General features: G+C 42.8%; 2 protein-coding genes across 3 annotated transcripts in view; one reads left to right on the top strand and one right to left on the bottom strand.

Annotated features, from left to right (window-relative positions):
* Positions 1-10,759, bottom strand: part of CHD1L (chromodomain helicase DNA binding protein 1 like) — a 296,369-nt gene extending 285,610 nt beyond the window's left edge. Inside the window, exon 1 of one of the 2 annotated variants that reach the window (XM_078658336.1) lies at positions 10,535-10,759. In XM_078658336.1, coding sequence (XP_078514462.1) covers positions 10,535-10,625 — 91 coding nt within the window. In that variant the 5' untranslated portion in view covers positions 10,626-10,759. Of the gene's footprint in view, positions 1-8,389; positions 8,504-10,534 lie in introns of those variants that run through there. The other variant, XM_078658337.1, reaches the window with a different exon arrangement.
* Positions 10,760-11,189: 430 nt separating this feature from the next.
* SFT2D2 (SFT2 domain containing 2) overlaps positions 11,190-19,696 on the top strand; it is a 109,390-nt gene continuing 100,883 nt past the window's right edge. The window contains exon 1 of the mRNA XM_078658335.1: positions 11,190-11,369. Within this exon, the coding sequence (XP_078514461.1) occupies positions 11,304-11,369 (66 nt within the window). The 5' untranslated portion in view covers positions 11,190-11,303. The remainder of the gene's footprint in view (positions 11,370-19,696) is intronic.

Raw genomic sequence — 19,696 nt, 5'->3', positions numbered from 1 at the left:
CCCCCACAATATCCAAATAATAATACCTACTCCACCACCCAGTTTTTTAATATGGAGTCTGCCCTGAATCCTGCATATATGCATCATCTAGCTCCGACACCTGCAATGCAAGGGTGGAATACCATACCAGTAAACCATAAAATAGGAGCACATGGCAATATGACACATCTGATGCCTTTTACCCCTTTAGAGCTTTTTAATAGGTTCGAGGCTTTCAGTGGCCTGGAGGAATGTGACTGATGTTTAAGGTGTGTAGAGGGCGTGGGGGGGGGGGGAAATGCTGCAGATATTATAAGGTCATATGAAGAGAAGGGTTTTTGTTGTTTCAAAACTGATACACATACCGCTGCAACTTATGCTGATACGAACAGCAGTTTACCTGTTGTATTACCCACAATGTCGTCTGGGAATAATGAGGGTTCTTCACTGCTCCTACCTGTCATGAGACCAGAAAGTAGTGCTTCCGTAAGTGGTGATGTTAAGGGTGCATATATGATAGGATGCCACGACGACCATCCCAGAATGTCACTGTTACCTTTGGATTCTCCATCGAAAACTGACAATACTCTTGACTCTTATGGGGTTTCTGATCCTATCTTGGAGCACTCGGAACCAGCAGTAATAAGTATTATGGACTCTGGGGACACACATTTAGAGTCACTTTTTCCATTATCTGCTCCAATTACCAGAGAAACTTTAATATGTCCAGTATCTGAAGATTGTGTGAGCCTAATTTCGTGGAATATAGCTGGCTTGGCTGATAAGATATGTGACCCAGCTTGGTTATCATTTATCAAAAAATTTACTATTGTGTGTCTTCAAGAGACTTGGGTGGAGCATAAAAACGTCCACATTGAAGGGTTCTTAAGTTTTATCATTCCAGCGGTTGCCTCAACCAGGGGCAGAGCAAAGGGTGGCCTGGCTACCTTTATTAATTTGGGCTTGCTTTGTAAAACAAGCATCTGTCAAAATGATAACCTGAACATCCAGATGCTTGATATAAAAAATGGCAAGAATGTTTTGACCCTGGTCAATTTTTATAATGTTAATAGCGGTAACGGTGTTTGTAACATTGTATCCCTCACAGAGCTAATGAGTAAAAACGCATGCACTGTTTCACGGAACATAATGATAGTAGGCGATTTTAATGTTCACCCGTGTGGTAACCCAGGCTCTACCCCAATGGGCTCCCTGGGTTGTAACAGTGTTGAAGGCTTTCACTTTTCTCACACTAGGGGAGGCAAGAACTTAAATGATTTGGTGAATGCTAATAACTTAACTGTAGCTATGTCTATGGTCCCTGATTCAAAAAATTTTGACGTCCCAACTTTCAAAGGACACGGCCAGGGATCGTTTATAGACCATATATTAGTATCTCCAGAACTTGTACATTGGGTCTCGCAATTTACTATCCTTTGCAGTGTTTACAGTGATCATAATCCCCTAGCCATTAGTCTGGGTGGGTCTTTTCTCACAAAACGAACATCTCGCATTGACCGAGGCACGTCAAGTTGTATAAATGGTAGACGTCGCATTAAGTGGTCAATGGTAAACCAAGACACTTTGTACTCCAAAATAAATAGCGCTTGTGAGGAGGAGCTGTCTGCATGTTCATCTTTTGACTCCTCCCCCATGAATATTTTGATTGGGTTCGAGGGGTTGATTTCAAAGATTGGTTCTCTGCTAACTGCTCCGACGAAGGGGCAAAGTGGAAAAAATTCTAAATGGTTTGACCACAATTGCTCAAAGGCAAGTAGGGACCTGAAGAATGCTTTAAAAATTAAACCCAGAGACCCAGACCTGATAAAAAGCCTTCGCCTAACCTATAGGAAGGTATTAGTTGTTAGAAAAAAGGAAATCAAGGTTAACATCATAGAATCCCTCTTGGATTCCTCAGTGTTGGGGAACAGCAGTAAGTTTTGGCAAATCATTAACAAACCCTTGTTTGAAAACCCTAATGACACAGTACCTGGTACAAATATTTCAGAGGGGGAGTGGGTGACCCACTTTAGTACAATTTTTAAGAGTAATGAGCATTGTGTTGAAAATGCGTTTTTAATACCATCTGCGAACCCATTATGCTTTACAGTTAACGAGGTTGCAAGGGGGATTCAGGGTCTAACTAGCAATAAGGCCCCAGGCCCGGATGGTTTGCCTCCGGACCTGTTCAAGTCTAGTACCCCCTTTTGGGCTCCTGTTCTCACGGCGGTAATAAATGCAGCAGTGATAGCGGGGTGCCCAAATATGTGGGGTCTATCGACTATAGTCCCCGTTTTTAAAAAGGGCGATCGCAGCAGTCCCTTATGTTACAGACCGATTTCTTTAATAAATTCGATAGCTAAAGTAGTAGGGGGGGTAATTCTTAACAGGCTATCCATATGGGCCAATGATAACAATTTTCTATCACCTATACAATATGGGTTCAGACCTGGCCATTCGACCATTACACAGTGCCTGAACCTATATTTGATAATAAGCAAATACACCCTGGCTAGACAAGGAACCGTCTACATGGCATTTATGGACTTGTCGTCCGCTTTTGATTGTGTGGACAGGAGCTTACTATGGGCTACTTTGTTGAGAATGGGTGTGGAGAGGAATCTTGTTAACTTCCTAGCCGATCTGCATTCGGACACTAGAGCTAACGTCCGTTACACTCAAGATCTTAAAGTAACGGACGAATTTAGAATAAACCGGGGAGTTCGTCAAGGATGCATTTTGGCCCCATTCCTCTTCAATCTATATATCAACGAATTGGAGGAATTTCTTTTAAACTCTGAAGCAGATTACCCCTTTGTTGAGCGCAAGGGGGTGCCCGTGCTACTCTATGCAGACGATGCTGTTCTTATATCTAGGACAGCAATCGGTCTTCAGAAGTTACTAAATTCCTTCTTTAAATTTATGGAGTCACGTGGCCTAAGCATTAACAATTCCAAGTCCTATGTCATGAAAGCAGGAAAGGGTACCCGGAAAACTGATTCCTTTAGTATAAATGGGGAGAAAATCCCCTTAACTAATTCCTTTTCATACCTTGGGGTCCTTTTAGATCATAAATTATCGTGGGGCCCCGCAGTGTCTAAAAAGAAGGGCGAAATCTTACGGGTAAATGCGGCCATACTTGGCTTTGCAAAAAAAAAAAAAAAAAAAAAATCGGTAATTGCCCTGCGGCCGCATTGCTCAAACTGTACCAGGCTAAAAGTGTCGCAGTTGCCTGCTATGGAAGTGAGCTCTGGGGCTATTGTAAGATAAAAGACCTAATGGTCACAGAAAATAACGTCCTGAAAAAGATACTGAGGTTGCCAAGGGGTACTGGGAACTATTCTGTACATGAGGAGTTAGGGGTCCCCTACTTAGGTGATAGAATAGCAGTAAGCCCGGTTCTGTGTTGGTTGAATTGTTGGCTTAATACCGACATTCCACTCACACATGCCCTGCTGAAAGAAGCCTTATTGTTAGACGGGAGGTTTAGAGTTCCGTGGGTGAAGTATATAAGGGATTGTTTGTCGGCAATTGGCCGTCCTGATTTGTTTTATACTCCCAACTTGATTAAAAAATCTGATGTTACCTCGGTAAAAAAAGCTCTACTATTGTTAAGATGTACTGACAGAGAAGAGGTTGAGATACAGAAGGACAGTGTTAGGAAACACTTACTACTAAAAACCTGTCCACAAATAGAACCTTATTTGACATGGCCTATGACCAGATATGAACAGTTTTTACTAATAAGGTTCCGATTTGATTTATATCATCTCCTACTGGCGGTACCAAGTGGGGCACAAAGGGGTGAAGTGTTGCCAGCTTGTGGCTGCGACGGAAAGTCTCCTCAAGATCTGGCCCACTTTCTTTTTATCTGCCCTTATTATTCCACCCTACGGAAACTATACCTTATACCGTGTCTTAAAAAACTGAATTTTGTACAAATTAAGCCTGCACTTTACTACCTACAACTACTGAAATGTGACTGTGCTTTTTTTGTCTGTAACTTTTTTAAAAAAGCCATCTGTTTTAGGAAAAGTATGGATGGATAATTATGCTGCGAACGTTTTAGGTGTTTTTAAATAACACAGTAATTTATGTTCTTAACTAAACACTGCTCATACCTATAGTGCCCGCTGTATGATCCTTTTCTTTGTACTGTATACTGTGTCTCTTACATGTCATATGCAATGAATTGTCTGGAATGCTTTTTAATGTGTACTTATGAATTGTACTTTTATGATTGTATTACTTACAATCGAATAAAGATTTTTGAATTGAATTGAAAATGACTCTCTGTGCTGTCTCTGGTGAATTATAGGCCTGCAGCTGAGCATATGGAAAGGATGGGAAATTAAAAAACAAGATGAAATTTCTTTAAATAATTTCTTTAAATAACGGCAAATGTCAACGTACTTTATGGTATAATGCTACTATTTACCAATGGATCTATAGTTAGTAGTATTCGACAGCTTAAATAGCTAAAACATACCAAAGTATGAGTGCACGTCTAGAAGTTAAATAAATATGAAAATGTAAAGTTTTTCAACTTCATTTATACGCAAAACACTAAATAAATATAGATAAATACAGATAAAACGGCCTAAAAATAAATATGGATAAATACAGACAGAAATGTTACAAAAATAAATACCATAAAACCCGGAGCTCTTGCTATAATAAAAGCTCTGCATGTGATGGTGAAAATGCTTGGATGAGCGAGTCAGTGAACATGGGTGATTGGGTTCAGAGTAAGCCAGTGCTGCAGTGTTTGAATGACATTAGTAAAGTTCAGGGACTATTCTGCGTTCCAATCAGGTAATTATAAATGATGGAGTTTTGGAGCACTATGTTTCACACACATACTAGGGGGGCATATTTATGAGCGTTGTTGCTTCGCTCTTGCATGACGCAACGAGGAGAAAGAGCGAAACCACTCAAAAATTGGGTTTATGAAGCCAAGCAAGGCCATCGTTCATGGCCATGAGTGGCTTCATAAATCTTGAGTAAATCAACGCAGCTTACTCTGCACCAGGGAGGCATTCCATCAGCATTGCTTGGGTATTCCCACACAACTACGGTTTTTGACGCATTCCCAGATTTACCAGAACTGGTAGACCTGGGAATGTGTCAAAAAGATGCGCCATCCAGGAGAGGTGTAACGAGGAGAAATAGCTTTATATCTCCTTGTTGCTTACTCTTTCTATGTGTGCTGAATTCTGGGGTACACATTGGTAGTAGAGGAATATGCCTCTCAGGATTGTTTTGTGCAGGAAGATGTCCGTCCCTACACAGAAACAAACTTACCAATATTGCCCAGCTTTCTCTTGCAAAGCTTGTAGGGTCAGTTGGCAAACTGCTAGTCACCTAACGGCATATTTATGAGATCTGTCATGCAGTGCAGAGCTGCAAATCACCTTGCTGGGAAGCACTGTGTGACTAGCAGTTTGCCAACCGACCCTACAAGCTTTGCAAGAGAAAGCTGGGCAATATTGGTAGTGGTTACTTGACACTCCACCACTACTGAGAGAGAAAGGTAATAACTAGCTCGTGTTTTGGCACCGTTTAAGATTATTTTCAATTTGTTTGGGTGAGATTTATAAAGCTCGAACTCGACCCGAAGGGATTGGAGCGCTTTAGATGAGCACCAGTTGCGTTACACAAGGACACACTCATTCTATCATCAATTTTGGTTTAAAAGATATAGAACATGTATTGAAAAATGCCTTTGTTGTAACCTAGTCCTGGTTTCCCCCCGGGACCCTATGACAAGTGGTGTGTGCCAGCTCTCCTGCGCGAGAGCATCCTTTGCCCCCCACCCTTCCCATTGGTTCCCCAACATTCCATCCTGTCCAGGTTCCGTTCCCCTGCCACCCACGGCCATTATTGTTCTGACTAACTGACCTACGCACCGCCTTAAGGTGTGGGGTTGATTTAATAAACTTCTACTTCATACTTCACCTTGACCCTGACTTTCATTTCAACAGTGGCGACGAGGACCTCAGCCCCTCACCACGAACCCACTGCCTTCCAATTTGAATGCGGAAGCAACCTCTTCTAAAGGCACGGTGCAACAGGTCAAGAGCTAAGGAAAGCTCCGTGATTCCGGCTAGTCGACTTTTGAGCGGGTCGAGTGTGAAATAGCCTTCGACTTGTGAGTAAGTCGAATGTGAAAGGAGCAAGGAACAGCTCTGTGATTTCGGCAAGCCGGCTTTTGAGCAAGTCGAGCGTGAAAGGAGCGGCTTTTGAGCAAGTCGAGCGTGAAAGGAGCAAGGAACAGCTCTGTGATTTCGGCAAGCCGGCTTTTGAGCAAGTCGAGCGTGAAAGGAGCGGCTTTTGAGCAAGTCGAGCGTGAAAGGAGCAAGGAACAGCTCTGTAATTTTGGCAAGCCGGCTTTTGAGCAAGTCGAGCGTGAAAGGAGCCATCGACTTATGAGTGGGTCGAATGCGAAATGAACTTGTGAAACTGACGAAACAAAACTTGAGTTAAGAATAACAGGATTCTTCGCAAATCATATGATAAGCCGTGAAGTACAGTGAGGGACCTGCGAGTACGGTGACGGTGACAGAAAAGAAAAACGCAGGACCACTGTATTCTGAGCGGGTCCATGAGGTGAGCCTGGGTAGCTGGGTGGAGGTGAAGTGAGCAGAGCTAGGACCCACACCAAAATAACGTCTGCAGCCGCATTTATTGATGTTTAAGCGAGATAATTATTAACCTCCCCACATTCAGCGTAACCCAGGGCTGCACGAGTTGACGCTCTGAGGAAGGGAAGAATCACCTACTAAAAGAACATAGACATTGAAAGGGTGTGGCGTGTCAAGTCTCTCACATTGTTTAAGTTAAGTGCAGCGCATGACAAGCTGTGTCCTGAGTAAAAGTGTGGTGCATGTGAGCGGCACAAACCCTTGATTGTCCAACAATCCGAAAGAAGAAGGGCGACCTTCCTCAGCCCGAGGCGAAGAGGCTCATTTTAATGTTAAATGTTATTCAGCATCGGCGAGTGTCATCAATATATTCCATGGAGTGATTAGCTTACCTTGGAACTGCACGTTTGGTAGCTTGAGGGTAGTTGTGGCGGCTATTTTAGAGTCCTCCACAGCATGTTGGCGCGAAGGTGAGAACTACGCACTTCACGCAGCAGCGCCACCTGATTGTCAAGGCCACAACTGCTTATGCACACGATCATCTTGATGACCAAACGAGCACATAAGCACTTAAAGGATCCCAATGCATAGAGTTCTCCACAGCGTCAAAGATTAGTGCCTCTCACAACTGTTTAGCCGTGTCCTAAGTGATTTGAAGTGCGACGGCGTAAACCCATGATTGTTTAACAGTTCAGCAGCACATTGTGAAGAGACCTTTCTGCACCAGTATGCGTCAGCCCCTTCTGGCCTTCCTGTACAAGTCTGATTGAAGAAAATCCTGTCAGGGGATTTTCGCGCCATAAACGCCCCTCCTGTGTACCCGTCTGCGCATGCGCCAAGGCGTGCCACGTCACTGGAACGCAGCGTAAGGCGCCATACGGGGAGATCAGCGCTGAGTTTAGAATCGGTGTCGGGAGTTCTAATCCCGCGTTGGCACACGCTCAGTTTTGTGAAACTTTCCGTGATAAAACACACAAAAGAGAAATTATACAAGTCTAATAGGTTTGCAACTGCAACATGGATAAAAACCTAATATGCATTTTACCCCCACCAGGAAAAGAAACCAAGAAGGAAGCGAACAGTAATGTTTTTAAGGAGGTGATGGATGACTTAAGTGAACATTTCAAACAAAAACTATTGGCCAACACACAAAATGTCACAATTCACCGGGAAAATGGTGTTTGCAAAAATGAATGTAACATGAGTGAAACCAAACCTGAGAGTACCATAGACATAAATGGAGTTGGGATTGACGTTATCGCTGATTCAGGTTCGAACTGCACATTGATAAACATGAATATATGGAAAAGTAAATTGACTGTGACACAAGGGAATGAATTGATGGAAACTGAAATGTCCCCGATAACATACACAGGAGAAAACATCAACCTAACAGGGGGCAGTGTAACGAAATTGAGCTATATGAAGAGAAGTACATGGAGTACGGTTTATGTTTCAGAAGAAGGACCCTCGGTACTGGGGTGGGAAGAACAGAAGAAATGTAACATAATGATAGATTCCAACCGTATTGAACCTTTGAATAGGCTGGCACAAATCAACAACAAACTCAGTTCAAGCTCCAAGACGTTAAGTGAGGAGAAGCCATCTTCCATGACCAAAAGGGGATGGACAAAGGCTGCATGGAGTAAGAAAAGGGAAAATGAAGCAGTCACTGACAAATTCAAAACTAAACAAAATGCATTCACGAGTTATGAGGTAAAGGACAATATAAGTGAAGAAGTCCTGGAAGATAAAAGCGAACTGACCTATGGAGGAAAGCGTATGGTATCTCTGTCCACGGTACCAGTGGAGTACAATTGTAAATCTACCTGCCACCAAGATGTGGAAGTGTGGCACTCTACTGCAAGGATCAAGTCAACACCCGTCACAAGAAGGAATGACGCTGACGACGGTCACCTAGAAGAAAATGATGGTCAGTGTCTGGTAGAGTCGAAATGCAACATGCAAGGAGAGTATTATGACTGGTTATATGATGTAGAGCCAGAGAATGAAAGTAAAAACGCACACAAACACGTACTAGATCCTCACCCCAAAGTACAGATAAGGATTAACAAGAGGCTTGTGGAACGCTGGGGTGAATGTAAATTAAGAGACACAGATGACACAACCACATCCTTTAGGGGAACTCACGTGATGAAATTAGATGAAGAACAGGTCCTTGCGGATGCAAGTATCGAAGGCATGAGAGTTGTTGGAAAAGAAAGTACAAGTGACACTGGTACAGAGTACTACAAGAGATGTGATGTCAGAACCATCCCTGAGAGTGACAACGTGAGGGATACCTGTGGTATGAGTAAGTGTAAGCGCAGACGCGGCACATTATGGTCCTGGAAATATCCCAAGAAAAAGGATTCCAAAGCCGTGGTCCCTCACCAGGGTGGAGAAGTCAGTTCTAGTAACAGCAGACAGGAGCACTATACTATAAGGGAGTGCCATGGTGGAGAGAACGATGAGGAATCAGAGAAAGGGAACAAGAGGGCACTCAGACCAGTACCATGCTCACACCTTGTGGTAAACATAGGTACGGACTAGATGCATACAGGTCCTGCGGGCCAGCATAATACCTGTGGATAACAAGACCCAGCGAGCCCTTACGGAAACTCACCATCCACGTTAGGACTATGACTGTACTGTGTGAGGCCCTGCCACGATGAACGATGCAAAGTCTGATGATGTGGAATGGGTCACACCCAAACACCTACAATGTTTCCACCCTGAAGGTTCCATGCTATGATATGTGAGTTTAGGACGACAACCAAGCTGGACACTGTCCCACACCCATAAACACAGTTCACACCATCTCCCACCTGCCACTGACTCAGCTGACTGTCAATCACTCAGACCAGTCCCTGGGGGCCATCCCACGCACTCCGTCCACCAAACGGAGCTGTACGGCAACTCCCACTCTGTCTCTGAAGCCAGCTTGGCGGTCACTGCTTCAGCGTTGGGTGGGCAGAACCCACACGGAATCCCAGACTGACACACAGTGCGTTCCTCATCTCCCGTGGCAAATAGAACGTCAGGGAGAGCCTTCCTGATCCCTAATGTTTTTAAAACTGTTTTGTGACCAATGTTTACCAGTTCACTTATCCCTAAAGTTCTTCCTGCCACACGTTGGGCTTACCTGTCAAAACCCTCAAGAGAGGAAGATGTGTTGTAACCTAGTCCTGGTTTCCCCCCGGGACCCTATGACAAGTGGTGTGTGCCAGCTCTCCTGCGCGAGAGCATCCTTTGCCCCCCACCCTTCCCATTGGTTCCCCAACATTCCATCCTGTCCAGGTTCCGTTCCCCTGCCACCCACGGCCATTATTGTTCTGACTAACTGACCTACGCACCGCCTTAAGGTGTGGGGTTGATTTAATAAACTTCTACTTCATACTTCACCTTGACCCTGACTTTCATTTCAACAGCCTTGTTGGTGAGGAAAGCAAGAAAACGAAATGGGTCCATACTGACTGAGGCCAATTCAGAAGTAAATGAACATTTCTCGAATACGGTTTGTATGTTCGGAGATCATAGACATCTTTATTTTTAGAATCTTTACAACATTATTTAAAGTAATTCCAAATTCTGATATGCCTGGTGAATAGAGTGTGTTTAACTGTGGCACTGTTTTAAACTAATATTCGACACTTAAGTTAGTTCCGGGGTAAAGAATTTTCTCCCTGATTATTTTATTCAGAGGTGTCTGGGTGTATCCTATGGCGTTTGAAAGTTGCCTATGGCGTTTGAAAGTTGGTTCGTGCACAGTAAGGAAATAAAATCATGCACCGCAAGAATACAAATACAATTATTTGTGCTCATGGTTACTATACTTTAGGGGTGAGAATAACCATAAGACGCTACACCGGGTATGGACGGACAGCACACACAGCCATCTCTATACTGACCTGTCAACCCCCAGTCACGCAGTGCCCTCTCTGTGATAGTGCCAGCTTTTGATTTCTGTTTACTGCACCCGGACGCTGTTTCACTGGCCATCTTCTATTCACCCACTCCACAAATAAGAGCACCAAAACTTCCGGGCGCACATGAGATATCAAGTGCAAACTGTAACCAGCAACCCTGTATTTCACGTGACACATCCCTTCCTTCCTAAACCTGTGCGGCTGTACGTCACAAGCACCAGTGTGCAGGTGCTACTGCAAATCTGACGGCCATCTTGAAGAGATGACATTCCATGTAAAACGTAACAGTAGAAGCAAAATATTTACACAGTAAAATCGAGAACTAAAACGGCGATGCACTCAGTATTTTGTCAAATAAATTTATGTACAAAAGATATGCATCCACTTAACATAAGTAGAGAAAGGAGGTTCATATTTAACTATTAGATACCATGTACTGGACGAATATAACTCTTTCGTACAACCTAACATTTTATTTAGTAGTGCTTTCTTCAATTGAACATTTTATGGCAACATTACAGAGCAGACACCATTTTTAAGGGGCTCGCCATAACTCCGCAAAAGCCAGTATAGTTAAGCACATTTTGTCCGTCTTCACTGTTCTTGTTTATAGAACTCCAGCAACAAATACCAAGACGCCCAGGTGACGTCATGATACCAAGGTCCCGCTGTTGACTGGGCGGAATCAACCTGTTGCAGATAGCAGAACCCAACAAGTTTGCACATTTGCGGGCAGCGTCGAAGTACTGGCATGGATAAGCTAAAGTCTGTGCTTAGCGGGCAAGACTATGAGGAGGATCGCGGTGGTATGACCGAGGTGAGCTCTATGGAAGTAGTATTTACACCCGATTGCCCGGGAGCACGATGTAAGGCACTCGCGCGCCCCAAGGCTCAGGCAATTGCGCATGAGCGGACGTTCTGTTTAATGTGTAGTAACAGTGTTTAGCAGCAACATTGTATAGTATCACAGGGCCCCCACCTATATTACCAACCCCCAAGCTGCGGCGCTGCGTGGGTAGTTGGCCGCATTTATTTACACATTCGCTGTCACTCTTTGACTTTGATCCGAAAAAGAATAGAACTTCCATTTTGCCAACTCTCGTCGACTTAGTGGATAACTGGGGTCTGCCGTCTAAGTAATTGTGGCTCACTGTTTATTTAAAAAGTGTTATTTGGAAGAACTAAGACTGCAGGCTTAAATGCCATTTTTAATGCACAAGCGATCCTTACATCTATGCAACGAGCGTTGGTGTCTACTTTCAGAATTGTTTTTCTCATTTGGCCTCCAAATGCGCCCGAAAGGTGTGTTCTCTGTTGGTGACTTGAGCAATAAACTCTTTGGCCGATTGGAATTGAGAATTTTCTGATATACGTATATTTTTTGACTGGTGTGTCTTATGTGGTGACACACACTGGTCGATTTCCCTTCCTCCATGAGCCTGTTTCAATAGTCAGTGGGTTCGCAGAGCTGGGAAACTAAGGTGCAGTCTCACTGACCTGACGGGGGACAAAACTTTAAAATATACATGTCTAAACCCTAAGTCTAGTGTGTAAAATACGAACGGTAACCCGCAGAATGAAAAAATAAATGCAGCAATGAATGAAATTGTCAGCGAAGCAATATACACATTCCTAACATGGTTGGCAAGTTACAAGCATCTTAATACTCCATTATCTCCTCGTCAGTCTTCCTCGCCACATGACTAACGTAGTGAGCTTCAGCTCCACACCAGAACCCTCCAAAGCAAAAGTTAGCCTCCCATCCCTTCCCAATATGGCCGACCCATACTCCTCATGACCACTATAAGAGGCGGGCGGAACGGCAGCAGCCACCGCAGCCTGAATCATGTCCTGAATGGACTGAAGTGAGACAGACTCAGCAGAATCCTGGGAGTCCGAACCTTCACCCACAGGGGCATCCACTTGCTCCATGAGCCGTATAGCAAAGGTGAAGGAACTACCACAAACAAGCAGCAGCCCACCGGAGACCACAATGATAAAAGAGGTCCTGGCCCTTAAGAGCAGGCAGGAAGAGGCGGGCTAGCCGTAAGAAACCGACCGGCAACACCTGTGATGCACCACCCGGCCCCGCCCCCGGGAGGACGAGGAACACGGCCGCGAGAAACGGGATTTCATACAGAGAGCAGGCTCACTACGTTAGTCATGTGGCGAGGAAGACTGATGAGGAGGTAATGCCCCGATTACTTACCGGTAATCTTCATTACTCCAAGTTAGTCTTCCTTGCCACATGAGTTCCCGTCCCTCCCTCCCTCCCTGTCTGGCTATCGGCTTCATGGTGTGGCTTGGTAGTTTCAGGCTTTGGGGTTGGGCCGGCCGGCCTCTTATAGTGGTCATGAGGTGTATGGGTCGGCCATATTGGGAAGGGATGGGAGGCTAACTTTTGCTTTGGAGGGTTCTGGTGTGGAGCTGAAGCTCACTACGTTAGTCATGTGGCGAGGAAGACTAACTCGGAGTAATGAAGATTACCAGCAAGTAATTTGCTACTACAAAGGGCTATGCAAAATTTTAGCAGAAGCAGAAAATAGCATGACTATAAAACGCAGTTCTTAAGATGGATCGCACAGCATACCATCTCTCAGTAAAGATAACTGTTTAGGTATTCTCTTTCACACCTCTTGCCCAGGACTGGAAGCATGCTCAACACCACTGCTCTGCACCGCTCCTTGTGCAGCCCACAGTCGCTGCAAACCGGCGTGACATTTGTCCTCTTAGTGCTGTTGTAAAGCCCCTCTAATTAATGGTGAAATACCTGTTTTTTATAGTATCTGATCACAGATTTTATCGCACGTTTATAAAATTGTAGACACTTAAGTCTCAGTAAGGTAAAACATGTATGACGATTAATGGTGTCACTTCGATTTACTTAAAGGCTACAGAGCTCAACAGATCTATTCGCCCACTCATCATGGTGAGCTAGATTTTCAGGTCGAGCTATTTTTCGGGCCAACTGTCCTTGTCTGAGGAGAGAACTGGTGTGAGGAGGCCCACCTCCCTGCAGACACACTTAAAACAATATAAAAAATGAAAAAGCATTGGCAAAGTCAGTAGGTTTAGCATTGGCTGCCAGCCATTTGGCAAGATAACAATATTTTTTTCCCTCAGAAAAAGCACACATTATCTAAGTAGTCACTTGCATTGAAGGGAAATACTTTGTTTGTGGAATGAGCTTGTTATGAAATGGCTCAAACTACGTGGGTCAGACGAATCTGTTCCTTAGGATGTGTGCACTTTTACATAAAACAAAATCGTTTCTTCACTGTGTTGTACTCGATTCATTAAAGATTTTCAAAGACTCCTTTGTTGATTATTCCGTAAATTTTATTCATCCATATGCTTCATATATCAATTCAAAATCATTAAATCATGAAATTCATAATTGGCAGTTTGATCCAAAAACAATTTGTAGCGTGCCCGATGCATTTCTTGTCATTCTATGACCCTTCATCAGGGGTCTAAAGGAAACAATACAGAAAAACCCAGTGAGCAAGTCTCAACTTAAAGATTAAATACTAGTTCATGTAAACTTATTCAGTAATACATAATTGCATCAAAGATTACAGAGCTGATCATCAAGTCGTCTGTATACTGTGGTGTTTAAATTACATGGAGTGACCTGTTTTACATACAGTATCTAGTGTATTAGCATCTCTTGCCATAAGGACTCTTCAATACAACCAGGACTTGGCTAGACTAACTAGTCCTACCTATCCTTTAACTAGTCCCTAACCATCACTCTGCTACCAGAAAATTACTGCTAGAGATCGCGGGTCACCCGACCAATAATTTCGCCACTTCTGGCTTCGGGCCCATATACTTTACTTTATCATATACATTGATCAGATGACCACACAATCTACTACCAATAATTGTGAGTTCCTTTTCGATTTTCCAGTGTACCCAACTTACCATCCACCGTTATGGGTACCTATGACAACGATGGGTCAGGGAGCTAGCTGTAAAAGGAAAAGGCAGCAAAATATACTATTTAACATATGACTTTACTTTTATGAAATGACCACGGACAACTGGAAATTTTGAAAGCTTTATCTTAAATTCAAATAAAGGTCAGTCATACAGCTTTATCAATAGAATACTAGTGCGACAGGGAACCCGCTAAGTGAGAGGAAAACTAAGATAAGGGGGAAAGTGAACACGCTATAAATCTGAGTTACTTTAGTCAGTTTACGAGAGAAAAACCAAGATCATAACAAGAAGTTGCAAACTGCAATACAGAAAATGATTTCTAAAAGGTAGGGTAACATAGGAACACGCTATGAAATAAAAATGCAAATGATTTTATGAAATGCAATGGTTGCAGGAGAAAGCATGGAAAATTATTCACGTGCAAAGGTATGTCTTTATTAAAGCAAAGACAGAAAAATAGAAAGGTGCAGTTTAAGAACTCAGAGCGATATTTACCTAGACTGGTGTGAAAACCAACCCTGGCCACGGGTCAGTTAAGGACAGGAAAACCCTCAAGGAAGGATAACCCTCAGTGGGACAGCAGGTGCAGAATGGACACCCCAGGACAGGACAGGAAACCCAGATTCGGATCAGGACAGGACCACCAGGATACGACCAGCACCCGCAGTTCGGAAGCAACGCCTGCGCTCCACCCTCTCTGCAGCTATCGATCAGGACCCCGATTGGGTCAGCGAATTCCCCAGCAAAGTGCTCCGCCAGCACTTAAGGTTCAGTAAAACCTTCAGAGTCTATGGTCAGATTTCGGACAAAGAGCTCCGCAGCACCTCTGTATCAAGTCACCTATTGAGTGCGTTGGGTCAGTGACAGGTCAGCTATTCAGACAAGTCGGACAATTTCTCTAGCTAAACCTAGGTTAGATATACTGTTTTGGGACAGGGTACCACCCCCCAAATGTTGCAAAGTGTCAGAATCCTCAATTTGGATTGGTCCTAAAGTAGGATTTGGTTAACACACCAATCAGAACAGACTATTCTAAGGCCTAATTTACATTTTTGGGTGCCGCCTAGCAAGATTGGGGTTCCCACGAGAAGTCGCACAGAATACAATGAAAACTTATACATATGTAACAATATAGAGACATTGGCTCCATCCTCCTGGGTCAGAGGTAATTCTCTCAGGAGCATCTCGACTGTGGCTGCCAGCTGGCTGAGTTCCACGGTCCAAGTTTGTCTGTGGCCTCGCATCTTGAGCATGCGCAGAAAGGACCTTCAAAATGGCTCACGACCCATTCGGACCCCCATTTCCCGTGATACATGAAAAGTAAGCGAAAACAAATTAAAACATAGAAATGAATGAATGTATTACATGTCATGATTTCACATTTCAGGTTTCATCATCATAAAAAATATACTATGCATTAATGGTAAGTGCAACGAACAATGTCACAAGAGCAGCAGCACAAAGCTTCACCACGTTATCAACGCGCAGCCATCTTATTGCTTATTACGCATGCGCACCCTTTCCCTCCAAAACTATCTCTACACGAAGTCACGTGAGTGTGACTGACGCATGCGCAGAAGAGAAAAGTCAAGCAGCGGCCATTTTTAGAATTACAAAAGTTATTCGTATTAATAAAACACATAAGCAAGCTTCTCTATCATACATATATATCGGAAATAAAAGATATTAGTAAAACGTACAATTCGTTACGAGGTTACAACGGTTTCGAGGTTCATGAATCGAGCAAGTCGCGATGCGAAATCTTGCTCTATCATACTGTGGTGTTTAAATTACATGGAGTGACCTGTTTTACATACAGTATCTAGTGTATTAGCATCTCTTGCCATAAGGACTCTTCAATACAACCAGACTAAGCCGTGTGTGTTGCGGGCATGAATGACTATCTTAGCGCAATTGCGGTACGACTTTTAACAAACCGCATGTGACCAGATCAAGCAGCATTGAGTAAGCGTATTACACAAGAAATATTGTCCCACAATCTAAACACGTTTCAATAACTTACTTCCAAACATATGATCGCGTGGATTAGAATTCCAAGTGAACCAACTTCCTGTTTCGGAATCACGTGACAACATCTACCCTATGAGGGCAATACTTAAACGCAACCCATAGTGTGAACTAACCTATCCTCTATTCGTACCTCGTCATGTGATCCGTGGAAGGACGCATACCTTTGTTTCAAAACCGATGTTTACAAAAGTTATGTTGACATGCACCTACAGCGTAATCAAGAGTATATATCGTAAAGTATATTAGTGTAGACATTCCGGAGGTAAATTGTAACCAATACCTGAACCACGTGATATAATTATGGCGGTCATGTTAGTAAAGTATTGAAGGCTATCAAACCTCTCGGTTATGGTAGCGGCCACATTAGTAAAGTCGTGAACACTCTCGTAACTGTAAAGACTTTAAGATAATTACAGCAAGTGACATATATCAAACAAAATGATGCTCAAATGCTATGTCTCTCCCTTACACATGAATGATCATCAAAAGAGTGAAACAATGTTGCAATGAAACTTCTAGATGTAACCGGTTGCAGAGAAACAATAAAGCATTATTAATATCAATTTATAATTGCAAGTGTCTGTTTTCAAAGAAAGCAAATTAATTCAATCCTGTCATTCATCCCATGCGGATGCATGTAATCCAATTTTTTTTATCCAAAAATACTCAGTTCTCAGGCGTTGCTTGTGTGGATCCAAATCGCAACGTGATTCAATAGCTTCCATTATTGTAAATCTAACTTGAGCTATGGTGTGTCCTGCTTCGAACCAGTGTGTGGCCACTGTAGATTTTTGATTCTTTAAGTGTATATTACTTTTGTGTTCTGTTAATCTCACCTTCACCTTTCTCTCAGTTTGACCAACATAAATCTTTCCACACGGACATTTAATCCTTCTGTAATACGCTTATTCAGCGCGGCTTGATCTGGTGACATGCGGTTTGTTAAAAGTCTTACCGCAATTGCGCTAAGATACTCATTCATGCCCGCAACACACACGGCTTAATCCGGTTGTATTGAAGAGTCGTTATGGAAAGAGATGCTAATACACTAGATACTGTATGTAAGACAGGTCACCCCATGTAATTTAAACACCACGGTATAGAGCCGACTTGATGATCAGCTCTGTAATCTTTGATGCAATTACGTATTACTGAATATGTTTACATGAGCTAGTATTTAATCTTTAAGTTGAGACTTGCTCACTAGGCTTTTCTGGAATTTTTTCCTTTAGACCCCTGATGAAAGGTCGTAGAATGACCCGAAGTGCATTGGGTATTCTACAAATTGTTTCTGGATCAAAGTGCCAGTTATGAATTTCATGATTCAATGATTTTGAATTGATATATGAAGCATATGGATGAATAAAATTCACAGAATAATCAACAAAGGAGTCTTTGAAAATCTTTAATGACTCGAGTATAACACAGTGAAGAAACATTTTTGTTTTATGTAAAAGTGCACACATCCTAAGGAACAGATTAGTCTGAACCACGTAGTTTGAATCATATATGAGCACTGCCAGACACAGTGCTAGGCTGGAGTAGCACAACATGAACTTGCATGAATAACATTGGATAAACAGATTAAAATTGAGTGCACAGAAGAACTTAACTGTTGTTATGAAATGGCAGCATGTCATAACTCACAGTGTAGTCAGTCAGTGGCTGAATATGGCTGTGGGTGGAGAACAATGTGAATGACACAACAACAAACTATTGGATGAAGTCTGTCTAAAACCCCCTATAGGTAACTGTTATAAACATAATGTTATTAAAGTCAAAAGGTCTTGGCTAACACCAGACTTAAAAGAGCCAGTCGGTCTGACGTTGGCTGTCAGCTTCTTGCCTTTGCTAATGCTTTTTAAAAATAATTTTTACTAATCGAGCAGAAAAGATTGCTAAATATAGAGTGTTGAAAAGACACATCAATAGAGAATGTTGAAAAGGCAGATACATAGAGGGGCTTGCAAAGATAGATAGGCAAAGCAGAGGTGGATAGATAGGTTAGGAGAAACAGACAGACTGGTAGATAGATGGACAGACAGCTAGATAGGAAGGTGGATAGGCAGGCAGCTAGATGGAGATAGACAGGAAGACAGACCCAGATACACAGGGTTGTAAAGATAGATAGGAGAGGAAATTGGAATAAACACACACTTTCGATTATTAATATAACAGTTAAATGCCAGTATAAACACAAACTACAAGAGGAATGAAAGCAAACTAGAAAGCCATACAAATAGAACATACATATAACTTGGTTTACAAGTATAAATGTAGTCTTCAATTAAAATATAAACCAGCATGACATATAGGAGTGCAGTTATAAATGCACCTCATTGCAAGTATACAAAAAAGAAAATAGCATTATAAAGAACAGTTTCAAATGGGTAAGCTCTGGTATGCTTTAGAATAGCAGCAGTCAGCCAGATAAATAAAGACCACTTCAAAGGGAATGTACAATCGCATTTGCAGGAGACAGGCACTGATAAAGTTGGAACGTGTCCTGTGCTTAAAAAGCTTGAAGTGCTTTATCGCATCAGGCCCTAAACACAAAGGTAACACAAAAGTAATAATAAAGTAAAGACAAAAACACTGGCGCTGAAGGATAACTACCTTGTGTGCGGATGTGCTCCTTGTGAAAGAGCAAAATTCAGTCACTCTAAGTTAGCTAGTACTGAAGCAAGCTGACCCAGCGCTTCAGTGGGCGAAGCAAAATGTGAACGACACAGTAACAGCCCAATGGATAAAGAGCTGGAAAAATCCCCTTCAAGTATTTTATTCATATAATTTTACAAAAATCATAATGTCTTGGCTAATTTCAGACCGAAGATGGACCTTTCGCCCTCCCTTGATACCCTATGTAAGGGAACATATTCCATCCTCCATCTTGGTTTTGTCTTACTTGCAGACTCTTATTAGCTTACCATGATGAAGTCTGTTCCCCTAGGAGGCCTGGTAGTGTTGGCAGCCTTCAGGATCGGAGACTTGACACAGCACTGCTGCAGTTTATTACTGATTACCTCCAGGCTTGGGTTGATAGTGCAATATGGGGCTTCCACAGCTGTCTGCCTCCTTCAGGAGATGTGAATGAAGGAGATGCTTGAGCGCTGCTTTCTTTGTCTCTTTAGGATGCTCTGCAGCCCTTTGTAGGTCGAGCCTAGTGCA

The sequence above is a fragment of the Lissotriton helveticus genome, chromosome 8, assembly GCF_964261635.1.
Source record: "Lissotriton helveticus chromosome 8, aLisHel1.1, whole genome shotgun sequence".
Taxonomy (NCBI): domain Eukaryota; kingdom Metazoa; phylum Chordata; class Amphibia; order Caudata; family Salamandridae; genus Lissotriton; species Lissotriton helveticus.
Note: the sequence above shows the minus strand (reverse complement) of the source record. Positions and strands in the feature narration are given on the sequence as shown.